This window comes from Mustela nigripes, chromosome 6 (genome assembly GCF_022355385.1).
Source record: "Mustela nigripes isolate SB6536 chromosome 6, MUSNIG.SB6536, whole genome shotgun sequence".
NCBI lineage: Eukaryota > Metazoa > Chordata > Mammalia > Carnivora > Mustelidae > Mustela > Mustela nigripes.
The window spans coordinates 84823349-84844347 of record NC_081562.1 but is presented as its reverse complement, the minus strand read 5'-3'; the positions used below and the strand labels follow the sequence as shown (position 1 = coordinate 84844347).

The window sequence follows — 20999 nt, the reverse complement described above, 5'->3', positions numbered from 1 at the left end:
ACCTGGGTGGCTCAGTGGGTTAAAGCCTTTGCCTTCGGCTCAGGTCATGATCCCAGTATCCTGGGATCGAGCCCCACATCGGGCTCTCTGCTCAGCAGGGAGCCTGCTTTCTCATCTCTCTCTGCCTGCCTCTCTGCCTACTTGTGATCTCTGTCTGTCAAATAAATAAATAAAATCTTTAAAAAAAAAAAAAATGAGCCAGCCATGTAGGGGGCAGCCAGGAGCCCCGCTGCTGGGACAGAGGAGCCCAGGTGCAGACAAGGGAGCTGAGCGTGGGTCAGGACAGATGGGCAGTTCACAGAGAGTTTTGTCTGATTGTTAGAAGAGGCCTTCTTGCCCGGCTTCCAACATGGAATAGAGATAGGTTGGTAAGATAGGTTGGCCATTCATGGGTTTGCTCTTTAAATTGAACGATGGTAATATAGGAGAAATAGATGCCAACTCAGTCCTTAAAGGTTACAAAATCAGAATAATAATTTGATGTAAGCAAAACTGGGTAGATGATCCGGACATTACCCTGAACTGCAGGAGTCCAAACATTTAGGAGACTCTGCTTCTAGTTACCAGGTTCTGGGCTAATTCTTTCCTTTGCCAAGACTGCCTTGCCTTCCTTTAGGGTGAAATATTGTCTTGCACTAAATAATTTGTGTTATTAACAATGCCTTGTTCATGGTAGGGGCTTAATAAATGTCATAGTAATAGTGTCACATAGTAATAGTGTCCAGTGTTTGTGAGCCCCTTTCTACCTGCTACTGGCGTAGAGGGCAGAAGGATGACACCGCACCCTTTTTCAGTGAGTCGTCCAGGCCAGACCCCCAGGAGTCATGCTAGGCTACTGTTCCTCCCACCTTCTCTCCATAGTACTACCACCCCTGTAGTTGGTCCTCATCACTTGCCTGCGGTATTGTCACAGATCCTTTTGTGGTCTCTCTACTCTGGTTCTGCAGACCCACCTGCCCTGATCTATCATGTAGCCATATGCAAAGACCTCAGGGAAGGGTTTTCTAGGAAGAGAGAACAACCCATGCAAAGCTTTGGAGTGGGAAGGAGCTTTGCACAGTTCAGGACCTGAGGGAATGCCAGATTGGTTGACAAGGATGCTGGAGAGAGTTGAGCGGGGCCCAGATCATGGGAGACTGTATCAGCTTTGGTAAGGAGTTTGGATATGATTGTCGGGGGAATGACTCCATCTGCTTTATAGTATGAAAAGTTCACTATGGTCTGTGGCCATACCACCCTGAACGTACCTGATCTCATCTGATCTCAGAAGCTAAACAGAGTCAGGCATGGTTAGTACTTGGATGAGAGAAGAGTTCACTATGGCTGCTGTGTGGGACCTCTAGAACCCTGTTCCTCTCTGGGCAGCACAGTGGCCTAAGCGAGGCCAGGCTCCTCACTCAACTTAGCACAGCGGAGTGGTCATGCCCTCTGCCTTTTCAGGTTTGACTGGTGCTCAGTCCTCACTCCTCTACCCACCCTCAGGCCAGAAAGGGCAGTGCCTCTACTGGCCCCAGTGTTTGGCGTGCCTACCAGTGGCCCGAGCCTATAATTTGGCGGGTTGGCTGGTTACAAAAATAAAAAGTACGACCTATAACTAAAGCTGAGTGGATTCAGTAAAGAGGGAGCTTTTAATTTGCAGAGGTCCTGGGCTGTATTTAAGTGGAGGAGAAATGTGTCTCCTCCCCACACGCTGTTCCATTTTCTCCCTTTAGTACCTGCTCTGGGCAGGGTTGGGGTTCATAGGCCTGGGCCTGAGCTGTGCAGGACTTTGGGGAACTCTTTGGGAGGCATGTTAGGATCAAACAAGAGTTTTGTAGGGCTTCCTGTAAAGTCAGTATTATTCAGTCTTGTTATTTATGTAGCCCACTGGGATAGAAGTAGAGTTTTTAAATACTTGTCTTTCCGCGGCTCCTCAAGCCTGATGCTCTCAAGATCTCCTGGAGTCACTCTGTGTTCTTGGCTGGTGGAGGAATAAGAAGTCTGGCCTGGGAAACTGCAAGGAGTTCAGGGATTCCTTTTGTGTGTTCAAGAGCTTTGGGACTCTGCGGGTCTGGATTTGAATTCTAGCTCTGCCGTTTATTATCTCTGTGACCTTGGGCCAGTGCCTTCATTTCCCTGAGCCTTAGTTTCTTTATCTGAATAATCAGGATAATAATACTTGGCTTCTAAGGACTTTATAGGATGTAAAAAATCCAGGGCTGTGTCTGGCATAGTGGGCACTTAGTAAATTTTAAGTAGAAATGTTCTAAGACCACTAACCTCTTCACGTCAGGTATCTAGTATCAAGGAGCCCAAAAAGAATAGTCAAGACATATGAATTTGCCATTGATGAGTAGGGACTGGTTTTATGTGGCACAAGTTGTCAGATCACTGAACTAAACACCGCACTGTCGTCCCCTTGTTTTCCCAGTTGGCCTACCCACAGGCCTTAGGGCCCTTAGGAACTGGTGTAACCCTTGGCCCACCGTTTAGCACACTTCATTTCTTGTATAGCCGTGGACAGATTGGACGTTAAAGATTTTATTTTAATTGACAGAGAAAGAGAGAGCAGCAGAGGGAGAGAAAGAAGAAGACTCCCTGCTAAGCAGGGAGCCGCATGCAGGGCTCAGTCCCAGGACTCTGGGATCGTAACTTGAGCCAAAGGCAGACTCTTAACCAACAGAGCCACCTAGGTGCCCCAGAAGGACTGGATGTTAAGAGGCTTCTGGACTGGGGCATTTACCAAGGCCAGAAGAGCTAGCATAGGCCTGCCCAGGTCCAGACGTGTGCTCCTAGACAGTAGTGAATCCTGCGGTGTAGGGGCCACTCTTATATGGGTTCATTTGCAGATTGGAGATCACATACTCCCCTACCCTTGATGCCAGCCTTAGGGTAAGGTCCAGACAATGTCCTAGAAGGGATGGATGGATAAGAGCTAACTGGGGAAGAGTGTCTTTTTTGAACCTTATGTGTCCAGGATATTCCTGAGCCCCTTACTTTGGACAGGCCTCTTGTTTGTGGTTGTGGTTATTTTGTTTTTACTCACTGCTCAGCGGAATCAGCATCACACAAGCGCTCATTATCCTCAGGCCCTTGGCAGCCAGGGCACTTGGTGAATCCCTTGTAAAGTGCTCACGTCTGCAGATTATTTTCCAGTGCATCTGGCACGAGTTCCAGAATGATGGTCCAATAGCAGCTCTTGCTTCTCCCTTTGGGTTGGCTAATAACTACTGGCATCGTGGGTGACTAAGGAATTAAGAATCTGTGCTTTTATGGGGCAGCTGGTCCTGGTGGGCTCCCAGAGCACTTATTTGTCATTTCTCCAGAATATCCTTGTTAGATGTTTAGAGCATAACCTCAGGAGGTGAGGGGTAGCCAGCTAGACAGCGTGTGGTGCCATTTGGTTTCTCAGTTGATTCTTTCCAAGAATCGTAAAGAAATCCTCTCGTACCTGTTGCTGCAGAGGCCCAGGGAAATATCACGGTGATGTCATAACAGTATGAAAACACCACCAGTTGTTTCTGATTGTTCTGGAGGCAAGAGGGCAGACAGTTACTCCCTTCTTACTCTATGGTAGGGCAGGTGACAGTCACGTCAGTACTCTGGAGGGCCTGAGGCTGTGAGCTGAGAATGCTCACATTCTCCCTGGCTGGAGAGGGAGAGAAGGACCCAGCGCCAGCCCTCACAGACTTGCTGACTGCAGCCTAGCCTTCATTCACTCCATAAGCACTTACTGAGCACTTAGAATTATGTTAAGTGCCAGAAAAGTCAAGATGACTAAGACAGTGTCTGCCCCCAGGAGTGTAGTCTAAAGAGGGAGACAAACACACTAAACATGTAATTGCAATCTACAGTTTGGGAAGTGCAGCGGGATCGATAATGCAGGAGCATCTGGGGGCACGGAGGAGAGGTGGGAATCGGGGACTCCTGCCTGTGCGAGGAAATCAAGGTTGGCTAAAGGGATAATTAGGAGTTGGAGAGACATGTCAGAGAGAAAAAGCGTTCTGGGTAGAGGGGACAACTTGAGTAGAGGCAGCAAGGTGAGGCAGAGCAGATAGATATGTCAAGAATCCTTGTGCAGTGGCTCAGTGTTGTTGGAGTGTGAGGTGTCAGGCTGAGTGGTGGCGGGAGGGGAGGGTGCAGCGAGAGTGGTCAAGGCCTGGATGGTGTGGTGATGACAGTGGGAGCCTGAACGAGGGCTGGAGTGCGTGATGGAGACTGTGCAACAGAGTCGCCGGGTGGTTATGAAAAGAAATGTGGGGGACTTGACAACTGATTAGATTTGACCTTGGGAAGATGAACATGAGGAATATGGGGGGAATGAAGTATGCGCCCCCACCCCCCGCAGGTTTCTAGCTTGCTGGGACGAGTTAAATGGAGGTTGTGAATGCAGGAGAGAAAATAACAGAAGGAAACCCGATGAGGCTGGTTTGAGGCACGTGAGGTCATGGAGATTGTGGAAGTCAAGGGGAATGTCTAATGGGCAGTTGGATATTTAAAGATTTTATTTATTTAGTTGACACAGAGAGATCGATCATAAGTAGGCATAGAGGCAGGCCGGGTTGGGAGGGGGGAGCAGGTTCCCTGCTGAGCAGAGATTCCCAATGGCAGGGCTGGATCCTAGGACCCTGAGACCATCACCTGAGTCGAAGCAGAGGCTTAGCCCACTGAACCACCCAGGTGCCCCTGCAGTTGGGTTTTTAAAGCTGAAACTCAAAGGAGAAGTCTGGGATCGAAAGAAATACTTGACAATCATCAGTGTCTATTGGTCAAATAAAATTGGGGGCTGAAGCATTCTCTTGCCTTTTTTTCTGTCCCCACAGACAGCATAGCCCTTCAAGTGACTGGGAGGGCAGGCACAATCTCAAGGAGAGGACAGACTTGCTAGAGGAGTCGTTAGTTGAGGGGGCCAAAAATAGAGATTTGTGGTAGAAATCAGACCTCAGGTTTGCGGGCTGCAGATTTAACCTGAGGAAGTCAGGAGACAATGGGGAAATAAGGGATTTGCGATGAGATCGAACACTAAAGACAGCTTAGCAAAATCTCTAAAAGGTTAGAGAAGTTGTCCCAGATCACTCAGCAACCCTTTGTCAATGACTCATTTGTATTTCCCCAAATTCTAGTCCCAGCTTTCCTGTGAATCTCCTGAGTGGTCGTTGGTATCTCGGTCTGATCTTTCAAAGGGGATGTGTGTGCAATTGCTCTAACCTAGAGAATTAAGAAACTTATAAATAAATATATTAACCTATATTGTTCCACTCTATCAATATACTCTCACCTTGATGTATTTTAAAGGACTATGACACCTCAAGTCAGCTGTGACTCACCCCAGGTGCTGTTTATAGAGCCCTTCTCCCATGCCAGGTGCCATGCAAAATCCTTTTCATTCATTCATCCCTTCACTTAATTCTTATAAGGGGTAGATACCATAATTTGCATTTTTAGATGAAGAAACTTTAGTTCAAAGAAATTCAGTAATGGGCGCCTGGGCGGCTCAGTGAGTTAAGTAAGCCTCTGCCTTCAGCTCAGGTCATGATCTCAGGGTCCTGGGATCTTTGAGCCCTGCATCGGGCTCTCTGCTCAGCAGGGAGCCTGTTCCCCTCTCTCTCTCTGCCTGCCTCTCTGCCTACTTGTGATCTCTGTCAAATAAATAAATAAAATCTTAAAAAAAAAAAAAAAAGAAAGAAATTCAGTAACTTTCCCACTATCTCTTAAAAAGTACCAGGATTCAAATCTAGGTCATTGTGATTGCAAAGTCCTTGCTGTTACCCATAGTACTCTGAATGCTTAAGATGCCATTTATACAAGGGCATTGTCACCATGTGGTGTTCAAGAAGGCAGTTCCCTTGTCTCTTTGCTCTGCAGGGTCTCCTTCTTACTCTGAGACGGAAGCCGTGAACTTGAGGTGCCTGGCACACCTTGTTTGGCTGGTTTTACCCCAGTTGTGCTGGGCAAGGAACCACTGTTTAATGATCAACCAAAGCCAGTCTGATGAATCCAGGTGACCTTCCCAAGTTAGAAATGGAGATTTTATTTATTTATTTATTTATTTTGGTAAAGAGATGGCAGGACATGGTAGAAAGAGCCACATTCGGGCAAAAGTTATGTTGGAGGCCATTTATCTGGATTTGAATCTGTGTTCTGCCACATTCTGTATGATCTCGAACCAGTTTGTTTCAGATTCTACATCCTCTCACCAATTAAACAGGCATAACAGTTCCCTGCAGAGGTTGTTGAAGGCAGTAAGGGAGATTATGGGAGTAAAAGTGCCTGGTGTGTACGAGATGCTCAGGAATGTTCTCCTCCACATCTGTGGCCCTGAGTGGAAACGGTTCTGAGGGGTCCAGACGTTGTAAAACACAGAGAAGAATCAAGATCTCTTTGGGTCATGGGGTGGTAACTCTCAGAAGGCTAACCCCAGAGAGATGCTGTTGTTGCTGTTTTTCTAGGGGGACGGTCAAACGAGACATAAAAAATCTGGGACACTCAAAGATGGAACTGGGGTGTGGGCACCCATGACACCTGTGTCAAGCTCTGGCCGTCCTTAAAGGCATGAGGGGGACCGTGTTGGGAAGACCGCTCATGGGGAAGAGCAGACTGGGGTCATTATGATTCCTCCCCTAAGAGGACAGGAACACGGCAGCCCTGAGGACAGACCCACATTTGAGAGCAATTGAGAAAGCAAGGAGACAGAAGACTTGGAGTGCTCTCCTGGGCTCATATCACTTGTGCCCATGCTGGGCCTCAGTTTATCCTTCCATAAAGCAGGAGTCGTGCCTGTCCCACATATCATCTGGAGGAAGGAAGGGATTCATTAAGTTTTATGGTTTGATAATAAGCTCCTGGTTTTATAATGAGACTCCGGGAAAGCCAGAGCTGGGTCCCTCGCCCGTGTACTGGGTGAGATGGCGTGCTGCTCCCCAGCTGGCCTTTGCTGTCCACACGGCTGGCCCTCGGTGTCTACGGAGCTTCCTCTGGGAGCCAGACACTCTTGTCTAGGAAAAGTGTGTTCAAAGCAAAGTCTGTGCCCTCATGGAGCTTACAGCATAGTTTGGGAAATAGCACAAAATATGAAAGGTGAATAACAATATGAGACAGAAGTGACTTTTTTCCATGACATCTTGTAATTAAAGGATCTAGCACAGCACCTGGCCCAGAGCAGGTGTTTATAAACTGCAATATCCTTTCTTTGTAAATATATAGGAGTGACCACAAAGCAAAACGTGTCTTCCCGTTGGCACAGTGTGTGATAACATAGCGTTGTTGAAGGTGTGATTGAATACGATTGCCAATAGGAGGTGAAGGGCAGTAAACCTCGTGCAAGTTCAGAAGAAGGAGCAAATTCAGAGGAAGGAGCAGCGTGTGAACTCTGGGTGGTTTGGGGGGGCAGGGGAATCCATGAGGAAGTTTGATTGTGTTGATCCCGAAGGGTACATGCAATTTGAAAAGGCACAGAGAAGGCCTAATGTAATCCATTGCCTCATTGTATTGGGTTACAAGCTCAGGCTTTGAAGTCAGACCTGGGTTCAAATCCCGGCTCCACCCCATATTTGCTCTGTGAATATGGGCAGGTTCCACAGCCTTCCCAAGCCTTTGCTAACTCACCTCTAAAATGGGAGTAATGATAGTCCCAGCTTCATAGGCTTGTTGTGAGAATTCAATGAGATAATTCATGGATAGCTCTTATCACGGTTCTGTGAATAAATGGTAGCTTTTGTCATTATTACTATTTTCATTTTAATAGTGGCATCATTATTCTCTTCATGGCCACCTGATTACCTTAGCTCCTAAGCCCCTTTGTCTTCAGACTGTTCCCCGCCTACAATAATTTCCTCCTATACACTGTCATTTCATCTCTGCAAATCACTTAGGGCCTTCTGGACTTTTTAGGATGTTTTGCACTTCCATGTCATAGAGATGCTGTCTCCTTGCCTAGAATATCACCATCTTCCCCTCCTTCATTGCCTTTGCCTGACTCCCTCTGCCTGATGTTTAAGATTAAATCCTCCAGGGCGCCTGGGTGGCTCAGTCATTAAGTGGCTACCTTCGGCTCAGGTCATGATCCCAGGGTCCTGGGATCGAGGCCCACATCGGGGTCCTTGCTCATGAAGAAGCCTGCTTTTCCCTCTCCCACTCCCCTTCTTGTGTTCCCTCTCTGTCTCTGTCAAATAAATAAATAAAATCTTAAAAAAAAAAAAAAAAAGATTAAGTCCTCCAGGGTCTCTTCCGGGAAGCCTTCCTTGATTCCTCTGTCCAATTAGATGTTGCCTCCCCAGGTTCCCACAGGGCCATGCACCGCTCTCTCCCAGCAGTGCTACCTACACTCACCCCTGCTTTGCTCATCTACCTTGCTCTCTGGATACAAACTTCCTGAATGGAGGGATCCCACCCTATTTATTTTAATATTTCCAGCTCTAAGCTTAGTGCTTGGTGTATGGTTGTTTTCCAGCTATGTGCCAAATAAAAAAAACCCAAGCAAAAACACATTGCTAGCATTCTTTTTTTTTTTTTAAAGATTTTATTTATTTATTTGACAGAGATCACAAGTAGGCAGAGAGGCAGGCAGAGAGAGAGGAGGAAGCAGACTCCCCGCTGAGCGGAGAGCCCGATGCGGGGTTCGATCCCAGGACCCTGGGACCATGACCTGAGCCGAAGGCAGAGGCTTTAACCCACTGAGCCACCCAGGCACCCCCATTGCTAGCATTCTATGTAACATTTACTATCTAGGTTCTGATTTAAATGCTTTACATATAGTAAATAAATAATTTACATATATTAACAGATTTTATCATCAGAACAACCATACGAAGGAGATAGTATTTCTACCTCCATAGATGAGGCAACTGAGGCTCATAGAGGTTAAATGATGCTCTCAAGGCCACATATCTAGTAAATGGTAAAGTCAGGATTCATGCCAGGGCGGTATGGCCCATCAGTCACTGCTTTAACCACACTCAGAGGTTATGATAGGATATTTATTGGATGTCCAAGAAAAGGCAAGATATTCACCATAAATCACAGCTCTCTGACTACATTTTTAAGGCTTAGTACATGTGTGGAGAACTGTTGGGGGAGGGGGTGGGAATCTTACCACTTATGAAAGATTTGCTGGCAAAGGTAGAATCCCACCTATTTTGAATTGAAGGCGAGGCATTGCTGACAGTTGGGAATGATCTCTCTGGGGTGTCGTGGAGCAGAACACTTAAAAATAGGAGGAAGAGGAATATATGCATGGGGAAATTCAACTTGCCCAATATTTATAGAGCACTACTGTGGTAAATAATCTGGTGGTAATCCCAGGGCTGGAGAGCCTAGGGTCTAGCAGGCTCTAAGATGAGGCCGATTAAAAAGAAGGGCAGGAGAGTGGCTCAGATTTATGGCATGAACTGAAGGACAGAGTTGAAATTCTGAATGAGGAGTGGGAGCTTGCTGAGGGAGATGCAGCAAATAAAGAAAGTGATTTGGGCTATATTAAATTAGATGATAGGAGAGAGAGCCCAGAAATAGGAAAGACAATAGTGAGAAATTGGGTACTCCCCTCCAAAAATAACCAGGGGCCAAAAAAGAACTTGGTGGTAGGAGAGAAGTAGTAGCAGGATAAATCAGTTACTAATTAAGCACCTGCACATGATTCACAAAGGGATAAGGCATGACCCCTACCCTCAAGGAATTCATGTTCTCGTTGTGAATAGAGGAAACACACACATGAATGACACTACAGGGAAGACATTTAATTTGGGCTAAAGTCCATGATATCAGTGACCAAGTATTTTCTTTCTTGTTGTTTCATCTATCTGGACTTCATTTCCAAGGTCACTTCATGGTCCAGAATAGCTATTAAAGTTCCAGCCATTACCTCTGCATTTCAGATCTCCTTCCCCAGCTGGAAGCAGAAAGGGGAAAAGAAGGGTATGCTCCTTCCCCTTAATGACACCTGTCAGAAATTGTACACACTACTTCTGTTTCTGTCCTATATAGTCACATAGCCGTACCTAAATTCAAGGGAAGATGAGAAATACATCAATTCTGCGCTGCCAAGTACTCAAGTGAACATTGGAGATTCATTACTCAGGAAGATGAGGACAAGAGGGTGAGGAATAACAAGGTCTCTGCCATTTCATTCTTCATGTATGATTAGGCTTTGGAGCTCACAAGAGGGGCTGATGATTTAGGTTGGGTGGTCACAGAGCTGATGGATTTTGAGTCAGTCATAGGTAGGGATTCAGAAGATTGGGGAAACATCAGTTACAAGCAGCTCCTATGGCAAGCATGGCTGTTCCAGGAGAAAGTCCAGAAGAGGACAAGGCTGGTCAGAGGACAAGGGGCCAACCTGCGGGAGAATCTTATCTCTGAAGCTCTTTCTTATTTTAAGATGCTAAGAACAGCAGGCCAAGGAGTTCAGACGGTTTTTTGTGTAAATGATTAAGGAGTCAGAGAAGAGTTCTGTCAGAACTGAGAAGAGAGGTGATTTCTCTTAGAAGCTGAGAAGTTGAGAAATTTCACTATGTGCAGGTTGGTGGGAAAGAGGGCTGGAAGCAGGAAACAGGGATGCTAGCTGGAGGATTATCCTAGAATGTCAGGAGTAAACAATAAGGGCCTATCTGATGGTGACACTGGGAATGGAAGGGAAGGTATGGATTCGAGGCCCTGGGAGGGGCACATACTGGGTCTCAGTGAGTGACAGGTGATGGTCTGGGGAGAGAGGAAAATGCTCGTTGTGGGATGTTGTGTCCTCTGAGAGGCAGCGCTGCCTCTCAGGGTTCCCCAGGCAGGAGGGGAAAATCTCATGAGGAGAAGGGGGGACACTGGTTGGCCACAGAGAGAATGGGAGGCTCTGCCCCAAGCCTCCTCAGCTTTGGAAACCCAGCTGCCCCCAGCAGAATAGTTTCCATTTTGCGTAACTGGGGAGTGTGTGGGTCTGGCTAACCGCGAGGAGGGGCTGAGGAGCCAGCAGACAGATCAGGTTGCTGTGGCAGTGGCTGTTCAGCAAGGGCCTGGGGGCTCAGTTGGGAATAGCTAACATGAGTTCCTCTCTGTGAGCTTGTGTGCATCCTGATGGAGGAGGCCAGAAGGGATGGCCTCACCTGGCAGCTGGGGGCCAGGTTACCTACAGAGGTTATCTGATATCAGGTGTGAGGCCTCCAGTGTGATAGAGGTAGACCTGGGGGTTTTGCTGGCATCTGGGAGATGGCCAAATTCCTTTGCCGTCTCAGGATCCACTGGAAGGGTCCTCCAGGGTGAAGAAGAGGCCTCCGGGATACGGTCGTATTTGGGAAAAAGCCACCTCTTTGATGCTGGCCTTCGAGGGCCTCTCCTTCCTCGGACTTCCCTGGTGTGAGTTGCAGAGTTCAGCCTGAGACATCTGGTGAATCCATCTCTTTTTCCTCCAGGCTGCTCAGGGACTTGGCCCATAACTGCTCAGCAAGTCATTTCTGGTTATAGAGTCATCAGTGACCACAGAAGCACGTTCTCCAGACAGGGCTCTGAGTCTATGCAAGCTGGCTTTCCCCTGGCAGCTTGTCCCGAGTGACAGCTCCAAGTCAACAAAAACAGGAGGCTAGGCATAGCCACTGTGGACACTCAAGTCAAGGAGCACCCTCTTGTGATGTCTTCTGTCATGCGGTACCCCAGCACCTTTCCCATAAGTGTAACAGGGCAGCTCAGGCCTCGAGGAAGCTGTGTGTGGCTAGAGTTGGGTCCTGTGCAGGGTCTTGCAGCCAGAAGGAGATGAGGAACAGAGGGAGCCCTGCTGCTGAGGCTGTGGGGTGCGGCAGCACCAGGGCTGGAGGCCTGGAGCCCATCCCTTCCCATCCTTGAACTGTCTGATGTGCAGGGTCCGAGAGAAGTGTTCGCCCCCACTCCATCTGGGTGGGGAGGGCTGCCTCTCCCTCCAGCCAAGTGTCCTAAACCTGGTTTAGGTTGCCTTTCTGCCACAGGATATAGTTCTTCTCCCGGAACCTTTCACTGTTGGCTCCGGTTCATTCCAGGCTGTCTCAAGCGATCATCTCCGAACCTAAGGTCTGGAAAGACGGACCGGAGGGAGGGAGGGAGGTCAAGATAGCTGTCCTGAGCCTCATTTTCTGGCTGGCAGGGAGACCTGGCCCCCTCTCGCTCCGCTTCCTCCCCTGCCTGACTCCTGCCAGTCACGGGACTGGGGAAAAGGGGGGGCGTGTTTGGAGGGCCTGCTCTGCTTCCCGGATCCGGACATAATGAATGTCAGCTATTGGATCTGTGATCAAACTCTCTGATTTTTTTGGTTTCTTTTACACAGGATTACAGTTTGACCCCGGTGGAGGCTACGGGGGGGGGGGGGGGGGCAGGGGGGGCGGCGCGGAAAGGGGGTAAACAGGGACGCCGAGGCGGCCTGGGCGTAGGCAGTGGGCGGGGCCAGCGGCTGCTGTCTGGGCGGGCTGGGCGGAGGACTCCCGCCCTGCACCCTGGCCAGCTGGCTTGTGTTAAAGCGCTGGCTGAAAATAACTCTCATTGTCTGGGAGCTGCTACTGCAGCGGGGCTGGCTGTGGCCGCCGAGGGGGCCAAGGCGGCAGGAGCTGGTACCTCCCACCTCCTTGAGCTCTTGCCCTTTGGGAGCAGTGCCCAGCTGGCCACAGCTGTGCCTCCTGCCCACCAGTAAAGATACGTGGAGGGCAGGGCGAGCTGGGCCACTCCTAGTACTCTGTCCTTTTGGCAACTGGGGACGGGCCTTTGTGCCTGGTGTTGCTTGCTTTGCTGTTGGCTTGGGCAGGACTATTGGTTTGTGAGGGAACGCAGGGCATAGACACAGGGCTCCAGCTCCACCTACAGCCATCTCCTGGGCTCCCCAACCTTGTGCCTCCTCACCACATTCTGCTTCTGCTCATCTGTACCATGGGCTGATCTGTAGGTGCCCAAGAGGACTTGTTGGCAGCTGTGGCCAGGGGCTCAGCAGCAGGTGGTGCCCAGGACGTTGTCTCATTTAGTCTCTGGGGAAGTTCTAGATTCAGCTTTCCAGGCTCACCAACCCCACAGGCTGAGTATGGGGACTGGGCCTACCACACGTGGGAGACATGTTAGCCATAAGGGACCTGGTGGGAAGATGGCTTTGAGGGGGAAAATATGAAGAAAACCAACTCACATTCTGAATTTGCTCAGAATAAACAGTCCCCGCCTGCCTTCCCTAAAGCCTCCAGAATCCCCTTCACGGGAAAATTTCACACATCCCTCTTCCTGCCTCTCAGCAGAGCCGTGCCATTTCTGTTCCTAAGACTCATCGTGATTGACTGGGACCAACAGAAACAGTTGGGAGTTTTTGGTGGTTCCTACTTCTGTTGGTTGGGTTTTCCCCAGGCCCAGCTGGAGGAGGCTGACAGTCAGGGGTGAGCTCCAGAGCAGGGACCCACACCTTCTAAGGAAACTCCAACCCCACCGGCATTTCCCTTCCCCTGCCATGGGAAGGAAACGAGGAGGGGCTAACGGGCTACGGGTACAGAGCAGGAAAGGGAAGGGAACCTCTGTGACCAGAGTCACCTTCCTCCTCCTTGACTTCACGGGGTCTGACAGGGCTTGGGTGGGGAGTAAGGAAGCCTTGTTCCCACAGAACCCAGGAGGGGTTTAGGCACTGAGCAAGGCTCTGTGCCTGACCTCAAACTGGCAGTAAACCTAACAGCCCTGCTGGAGAAGCGTCAGATCCTCCCCTTTCTGCTTCTTCCCGTTATAGGTTTTTATTATTAGATTTCTGGCTGGTTGTTCTGATGTCTCAGAATCAGTCTCCGAGTTGCTTTCAGTGTAAGTTCATCTTCCCTTTCACCCCCCATCTCTCCGGGGTCTCTTTTCTCGAGGATGTTGGTATTTAACTATCTCCTAGTCTTAGGGTTGGTGAGAGGTGTGGGGGTTGGGGGTAGGGGCAATGGGTGGCTGTGTCCTGAGTGGTTGAGAAGCAGCGCTGAAGGAGGGACAGAGGCAGAGACTGAGACAACCCAGAAGCAGGGAAACAAGAACAATACCCGAGATTTTCAGGAGGAAGGGGAAGAAGACAGTGGAACACCCACGGTGTTCCAGACACATCCAGATATAAAATATTTATCATTTAATCCTCATAAACCCCTGTGAAATAATGAGATTATCTCCATTTTATGGATGAGCTCTGAAGAGCGCACAGTTGATCTTGGGCCCTCTGACTCCTGTTTTCAGTGCCTCTGCTTCAAGACAGTCGTGCCGCCCCCTTCTGGTCAGCAAGGGTCTCAGTGAGCAATTAGCAAGGACTGAGCCTGGCTCCTCCCTTACGAGAGCTCACTATCTCTATGGAACCACTCAACAAAAGTGTCAAGGAAACGCACCTTTGATGGAGACAGGAATGTGTCACGTTTGTCCCCGTGACACTGGCTGTCCCCGGAACTCAGGATGTCAGAGCCCTGCTGGGCTCATGCCTGTTATCGGGTAGCTGCAGAAGACCCAGGGCCCTTGTCTGTCACCCAGAGAAGTCCGCGGTGGGTGGGTACGGACTCTGTGTGCTAGTAGTGCTGGTGGCAGGGGGGAATTCCCCTCCCCACTTCCTTCCCGTCACACTTGGGCCCCCAAAAAACAGAGAAGCCAGCATCACTGCCCAGAAAGTGCCACCGAAAGCTCGAGCCTGGAGCTTGTGGGCCTGTGGTCAGAGCTGATTCATACATCTACCACCCCTGTCCATACTCCTAGAGGGGTGGGCGTCTCTCCTGGGCATCTAAAGGTTGAACCCTGGTATGCCTTTTCCACTTTTCCGTGCTCTTGGGCTAGGGCTCCCAAAGGGGGTGACTTTGTTCCATCTTCAAAGCCCCTGGGGCACCAGACATTTTCTCCCCAGTTCGCCTTGTGGGGTAGTGTGAGGCTGCAGCAGCTGACAGCCGGTGGCTGAGGAAGTTGGTGTAGACCGGATGTGATGTCTGCCGCAGCAGCGGCAGGCTTCCCCCTTCTCCGCCAGTCTCTTTCTTCCAGGGGGGACAACTATTTCTATTTCCATGGCACAGACTTGGGGAGAAATAGGCAGAAGACAACGAAGGGCTTGAGATGTGCACAGAGCCAGATCCAGGCCCGAGGTCTGTGTCTTCTCTGCTCTCACTTGGGCTTAGCCAGCAGCAGCCTGGCTACAGTTGGGAGGGAGACCTTGGTCTGGGCTCACCTTTGACTTTGGGGTCCCTCTTTTGTTGTGGCTTCCTGACCCTGTCCTCTTCTCCACACAGACAGGCTGCGAATGGCCCTGAGCCAAGTAGTTTCAGAGAGAACAGAACATTTGGGATTGTATTTGCCCAACCAGCCGTCCCTACTGCATCAGGGTGGGGGGGGGGGATTTGATTAGCCCCTCTTTCCTGCAGGAGTGCAGGTAGACTCACAGGGCAGCAGAAACTGAAGAGGGGTGTAATGCGGGATCCTCTTCCCCTTCTTGTCTTCTCTCTCTTGCCCCATTTTGGCTTATACCTAAAAACTGAGCAAAAATCCCAACTATTCTCCTTTTTTGAGCTTTAGTGACCGGGTTTCTGGCCCAGAGCTGGGCCCATTACTCAGAACCAGGATGCCTTAACCTTATATATACCGTCTACTTCCTCGCCACTAGACGCCTATCAGAGTATTAGACATCATCAGGGGTTGGAGACCATATGAATAGACACCGTCCTTGGGGGGCTAGATGAGTGTCTAGCTAGTTAATAGAGTGTGTGTAGACAAATGCATAATATGTCTAACAGAAATAAATGATATTTAAGGTTTGTCTCTCAGATTCTTAGAAAATGCAAGGCCCACTCCTAGCATGTTTCCACTTCTGGAATAACACAGGGCTTGTGTGTCTCCTCGGAATCCTGGGTGCACACAATTCATGTCCCCAGGGATGAGAATGTCAAGGAGTGGGCAGATGTAAACATTGGCCATGCTTGGGTGCCCGGGGAGTTAGAGCTGAACTTGGAGCAGTGAGTAGTGTGGGGAGAGAGAGAGAGGAGGGGAAGGCCTTCCAGGTGGTCTGCGGCGGGCTCGGAGGAGAGGCTGGATTTGTGGGAAGTCACATGGATTATCAGACAGCTATCATACTTCAGGTAGGAGATCATATTTCAGGAGTATGGGCACTAGGGGCAGGTGCAACGATCTGCCTTTAGAGGCAAAGGCTGTGACCTGCAGTCCCAGTGGCTAGAAGAGAAGCTTGGCTGGGTGTGGAGGGGAAGGTAGGGCTGCTGGCCTGCATAGCACTAGCCCATGGGTGCCTTGGGCTTCCCTCACTCATGCCCGCTTTTATTCCTTTATTCATTCAGCAAACAGTAGTGAGCAAAATAAGATAACTCTTGGTCTGCCTTCTGTATTCCAGGTTAGAGTGTCTTTCAGGAAGGGATTGGGACACTTTCCTGTGTCTTCATTAATTGGGAAGTGTGTCATAAGTAACTTGTTACTAAAAAATTAAAGAACTGAAATTTTGTAAATTTTTTCCTTAAAAAAATGAGCTGTTATCTTTATGTCAGTATCCTTCTCAGGCACTTGCATCCTGATATGGGGCAAAGGGGTAGACTCGTGGCATCCACATAGGCTGTGGCTGGCTCGACGTCCACCCACGGTCGTGTATGATACAGGAAGGCCAGGCATCCCTCTGGCTGTGGGGGAGAAGCAGATTGAAAGTTGCTGTTCTAGACAAGTAGCTTTCAAACTTTTTTTGCCCTGTCCCAAGTTAAGAAACACATTTTATGGCATGACTGGTGTGTGTGCCTATGTATATGTATATACTTAAAATAGAAAAGAAACAAAAGCTTTGTGAAACACTGCATTTCCTACTTGGAGGGATTTCTCCTATCTTCTAGCCTCTTCGGTTTTAATGTTTGTTTTCATTCAAAATAAAGTTAATCTCAACTCACTAAATTGGAAAACCAAACTCAACCAAACTGAACTAAATATGAAGGGGGGAGGCAAGACCGTCGCGCCTCTCCGAGCCCTCCTTATCAGTCACAGAGTGTTAAGGTGAAGCCCAGGGCCCAGGAGGGGAAAGGCCTGCATGCTATCCCCTTCTCTTCTCTGGGTGCAGGGAGTTTTCAACCCTGTTGACTCAGGTTCTCTCCTCAGAGCTCCATGAACCTGCCTCCCGACAAGGCCCGGCTCCTGCGGCAGTATGACAATGAGAAGAAGTGGGATCTGATCTGTGACCAGGTACGGGGTTTGGGGCGAGGCCCAGGAGTAGGAGCTGTTTCTTGGACTGGACAAGGCAGCAGGGCCAAAGGCACTGACCGCAGCCCTGGGGTCCCTTGAGAAACCCTTGCCTGGGCTTGGCCTCAGTCCGTGCTCACTTCTTGTACCAAGAGGGTTCTCTTTAGACACAGGGCTGGCAGGCCAAGTTCCCCTCTGAATCCTGCAAAGAGCTGTCCTGGTTTCCTCCTGATGGGCAGCAGCCTGAAGGAAGTTTGTGTAGGTCCTGCTGGCTGTCTGCAGAGGAGTTGGGTGTCTTTCCCAATAGAGCTTGTTTCTGTCTTTTTCCAGGGTGAGAGCCCTGCCTGGCAGGGTAGACCAAAGGATCTTCTCTCTCTCTTGCTCTGCCCCAGCCCTGGCACCTCAGGTTTTTCTCATTATTGACAGGCATCTGAGAATGAGCAGACCGAGTCCTCTGTTATCTTCTGTTCCCAAATCTCAAAATATGAGGATTGGAAGCTCTCCCTACATGAACAGTGTTTCAAGCTGGAAGAGATTACAGAGATTATTACTTAGCTTGGAACTGAGACCCAGGACCCATGGCCTGGCTCTTTACCCTGCATGCATTTAAATTTCACAAGTCATGAGTTTCTGAACTTGGACAGGCCTGTCTGCATAGCTAGGAGAGTCCGCTTTTACTTCCTTACCTCTTGGGAGGCATGGAAACTTCGCCTGGCATGCTCACAGATTGACGATTTCTTTTCAAGCCCCGAACAGAACCAGAATAGCTAACATTTATTAAGTACTTACGGGGGACCAAGAACTTATATATACTGAAATATCTCATTTAATCCTCACAAAACCCCCCTGAAGAAAGTGCTGTTACTTTTTTTTTTTTTTTAAAGATTTTATTTATTTATTTGACAGAGAGAGATCACAGTAGTCAGAGAGGCAGGCAGAGAGAGAGAGAGAGAGAGAGGGAAGCAGGCTCCCTGCTGAGCAGAGAGCCTGATGCGGGACTCGATCCCAGGACCCTGAGATCATGACCTGAGCTGAAGGCAGCGGCTTCACCCACTGAGCCACCCAGGCGCCCCCTGTTACGTTTTATGGATGAAGAACTTGCGGCTCAGTTCCGTGCCTGACACTGGCACCAGGGCAAAGCAGCCAACCCCATCTGTGCTAGCTGTTATGTTCCGCTGCCCCCCAAATCAGGCTGCTTGACCTGAGGTGGAATTATGCTTGAGACCTCCTTGTCCTGTTCCCCACTTCTTCAGGGAAGGCCCGTTTCCTCGTGTTCTGCATTAAGCAGATCTGGCAAGCTTGATGACCCTTGCTTGGGATTGGACAACAGTCGCCTGTTGGCACTGAGTATCTTTAATTGATGATCTCCCAGTCTTTTCCAGGTCGCCTAATTTTGACTCTTATTCACACCTTACTTTTTGCTTTCATTTTGTGTTTAGGTTCTGTTTGCTAACATGAGATCATTCTCCCTGAGCCCCGTGTCGCTCCCTCCACCCCTCAACTCTGCAGATATCTCAGTGGTGAAGGCCCTAATAGGACCAGAACGCTGAAGAGTTTTCCCTGAGTTTTCTCTGGGGTCTGATGCGGGGGTTGGACCAAAACGGGGAAGGTAGAGTCCCATGATCCTGTGCTCTTCGTGGAAGGGGATCGAGGGATGACCTTGCCAAAAGCAGGTTTAGCATTTGAGGTTGCCTCGATGGTTGGGGCCCAGGGCCTGAGGTCTGGGAAAGGAACAGAACGTGTGTTCCAGCCCTGAATTTGTTAGTGCTACAAAGCCAGTGCAACCCCAAGTCTGGGTTTAGGGCTGAAGAGGTTGCATTCTATGAAGCCTCGCTCCTCTCTCCATGGCCCTCCTAGTCCCGGGCCATCAGTCAGTTAGGCAGTGGACATCATTTCTCAATTGTTCCATTATTTTGGTGTTAGCAGCTCTTTAATCTCCACATCTTAGCAAGCAGCAGGCTCTTAAAATAATTTTCAACATAGAAAAATATTTTAGGCTCAGAGATCACTAATCAGAGAAGGGGAAGATGGCAGTAGATGAGAAGCGCCTGAAAATAAGTCAAGGAAGAGAGCCTCTGGCTGGATGATGTTAGGGGCCAGCTGACAACTTGAGGAGTCTGGGTCCCCTCACACTGAACGTCATCAGGGTTTGACTTCCTTGACACTCTCCTCAAACTGTGGGTGTCTGTGCACACACGCATGTTTCCCTCACAGGAACGGTTCCAGGTGAAGAATCCTCCCCACACTTACATCCAGAAACTCCAGAGCTTCTTGGACCCCAGCGTAACCCGGAAGGTGAAGCGTGAGGCAGGGAGGCCCCACCTTGCTGCCCCTTATAGTCCTGTGGGGTTTGGGGGGCAGACCCTGTGACTGGGGGTGGGACATCCGCTTCTGGGCAATGGGAGTTGGGTTTCTGGGTTCTGAGGCCATGGGCCTAGAGTGGCTGGCTCCTCACAGAGGGAAGGCTTGTACCTGCCCTCTCGCGTCCCCTCCCTTTCCTTTTCTACCCCTTTTGTTTGTGCTGTAAACTTGGATGGGGGGGGCACTCCAATAGTGACAGGAAATTCCATGTTTACAGAAGTTCAGGAGGAGAGTGCAGGAGTCAACCAAAGTACTGAGGGAGCTGGAGATCTCACTTCGCACCAACCACATTGGGTGAGTCAGAATCGGCCATCAGGATCCGGCGTCTCTGAGGATGGGTGGCTTGTTGATCTCCCGGCCATGAGGCACGGTCGCCCCTTGAACGACTTTGGGTTCCCCAGAACTTCAGAGTGCTCTTTTTCTGGCTTTTCTCCCTTTTGACTCTGCCAGCTGCTGACTAGATGCTGTTGGCAAGCTGGGGGCCTCTCCTGGGGTCTTCAGCCTGTGGCTTTAAGTAGACGACATTCCTGTCGCAACTGAGACTCAGTCTGCCTGTGGCCTGGGGGTGGTCCAAGGGAGGCCCAGAGAGTGCTGGAGATGGGGGAGCACATTACATTGGGTAGCTGAGACCTCGTTCCCAGACTGTGTGGTGCCCAGAAGACTGTTTTCTTGATTGCAAGACCATCTCAGTTCAGGAGCAGAAGCAGCTTCCTAGGGCACGTAGAAAGTAGATCAAAGGCAGTGGGGGCCAGGAATCGAACATTTCCTGCATCTACAGACCGTGGTATCACCAGCCTATTAACAGGTCCCTAGGAACGGCGTGGGTCTTGTTTGCTAGTCTCTGAGTGGGGAACCCGAACTTGCTGAACAAGCCAGAGGCTAATGCGTAAGGTACAGTGACAGATGGCAAGTGGTCTCGGTTTTCTAAAACTGTAACCAGTCAGAGTATATGTAGTGAAAGTGAGAGCAAGATAGAGACAGAGAGAGTGTACACAGAGGATATCAAGGGAAACCTGATGGAGGACGGCAGGCGGGGCCACAATCCTCACCGGGGGGCCTGGCACAGATACTGAGAGCTCACAGGAGTGAGAAGTAGAGCTTGGGGTGGAGGAGAGGGTGGTTGGGCAGGTGCCGTCCCCAGGGTCCTGGGCTTCCTGAGAGCAGGGGTAGAAAGAGCCAAATAACGTCATCTGCCTTTCCCCTCCTGCCCATTTGTCCACACTGGGCTGGGCCTGCCTGGGCTCTCAGAGAGGCTACCTGTTTGCAGCCAGCTGCCGAGGCAGCAGTCATGGGGGAAATGGCACAGGACAGAACAGGAAAGGGATAGTTCCTGGCCTCAGCAGCTGTGCCTGGTGGCCAGAATTGGCTTCCACACCCCATCCATGAACCAGAGTGAAAGCTGACATGCTAGCAAACGTGAAACTCAGCTTCCTGCTGTATGTGGTGAGTCCTCACAGAAGGAGTGGCAGGGCCTCCTCAGCTAGCCTGTGTGTGAGAGGGGAGGTGATGGGGCAGTGAGACAGAGAGTGACTCCA

General features: G+C 49.8%; 1 protein-coding gene across 5 annotated transcripts in view; it reads left to right on the top strand.

Annotated features, from left to right (window-relative positions):
- Positions 1-20999, top strand: part of FMNL3 (formin like 3) — a 54104-nt gene that overhangs the window by 15089 nt on the left and 18016 nt on the right. For all 5 annotated transcript variants that reach the window (XM_059403045.1, XM_059403042.1, XM_059403044.1 and 2 more), the window contains exons 2-4: positions 17023-17106; positions 19318-19398; positions 19682-19758. In XM_059403045.1, coding sequence (XP_059259028.1) covers positions 17023-17106; positions 19318-19398; positions 19682-19758 — 242 coding nt within the window. The remainder of the gene's footprint in view (positions 1-17022; positions 17107-19317; positions 19399-19681; positions 19759-20999) is intronic.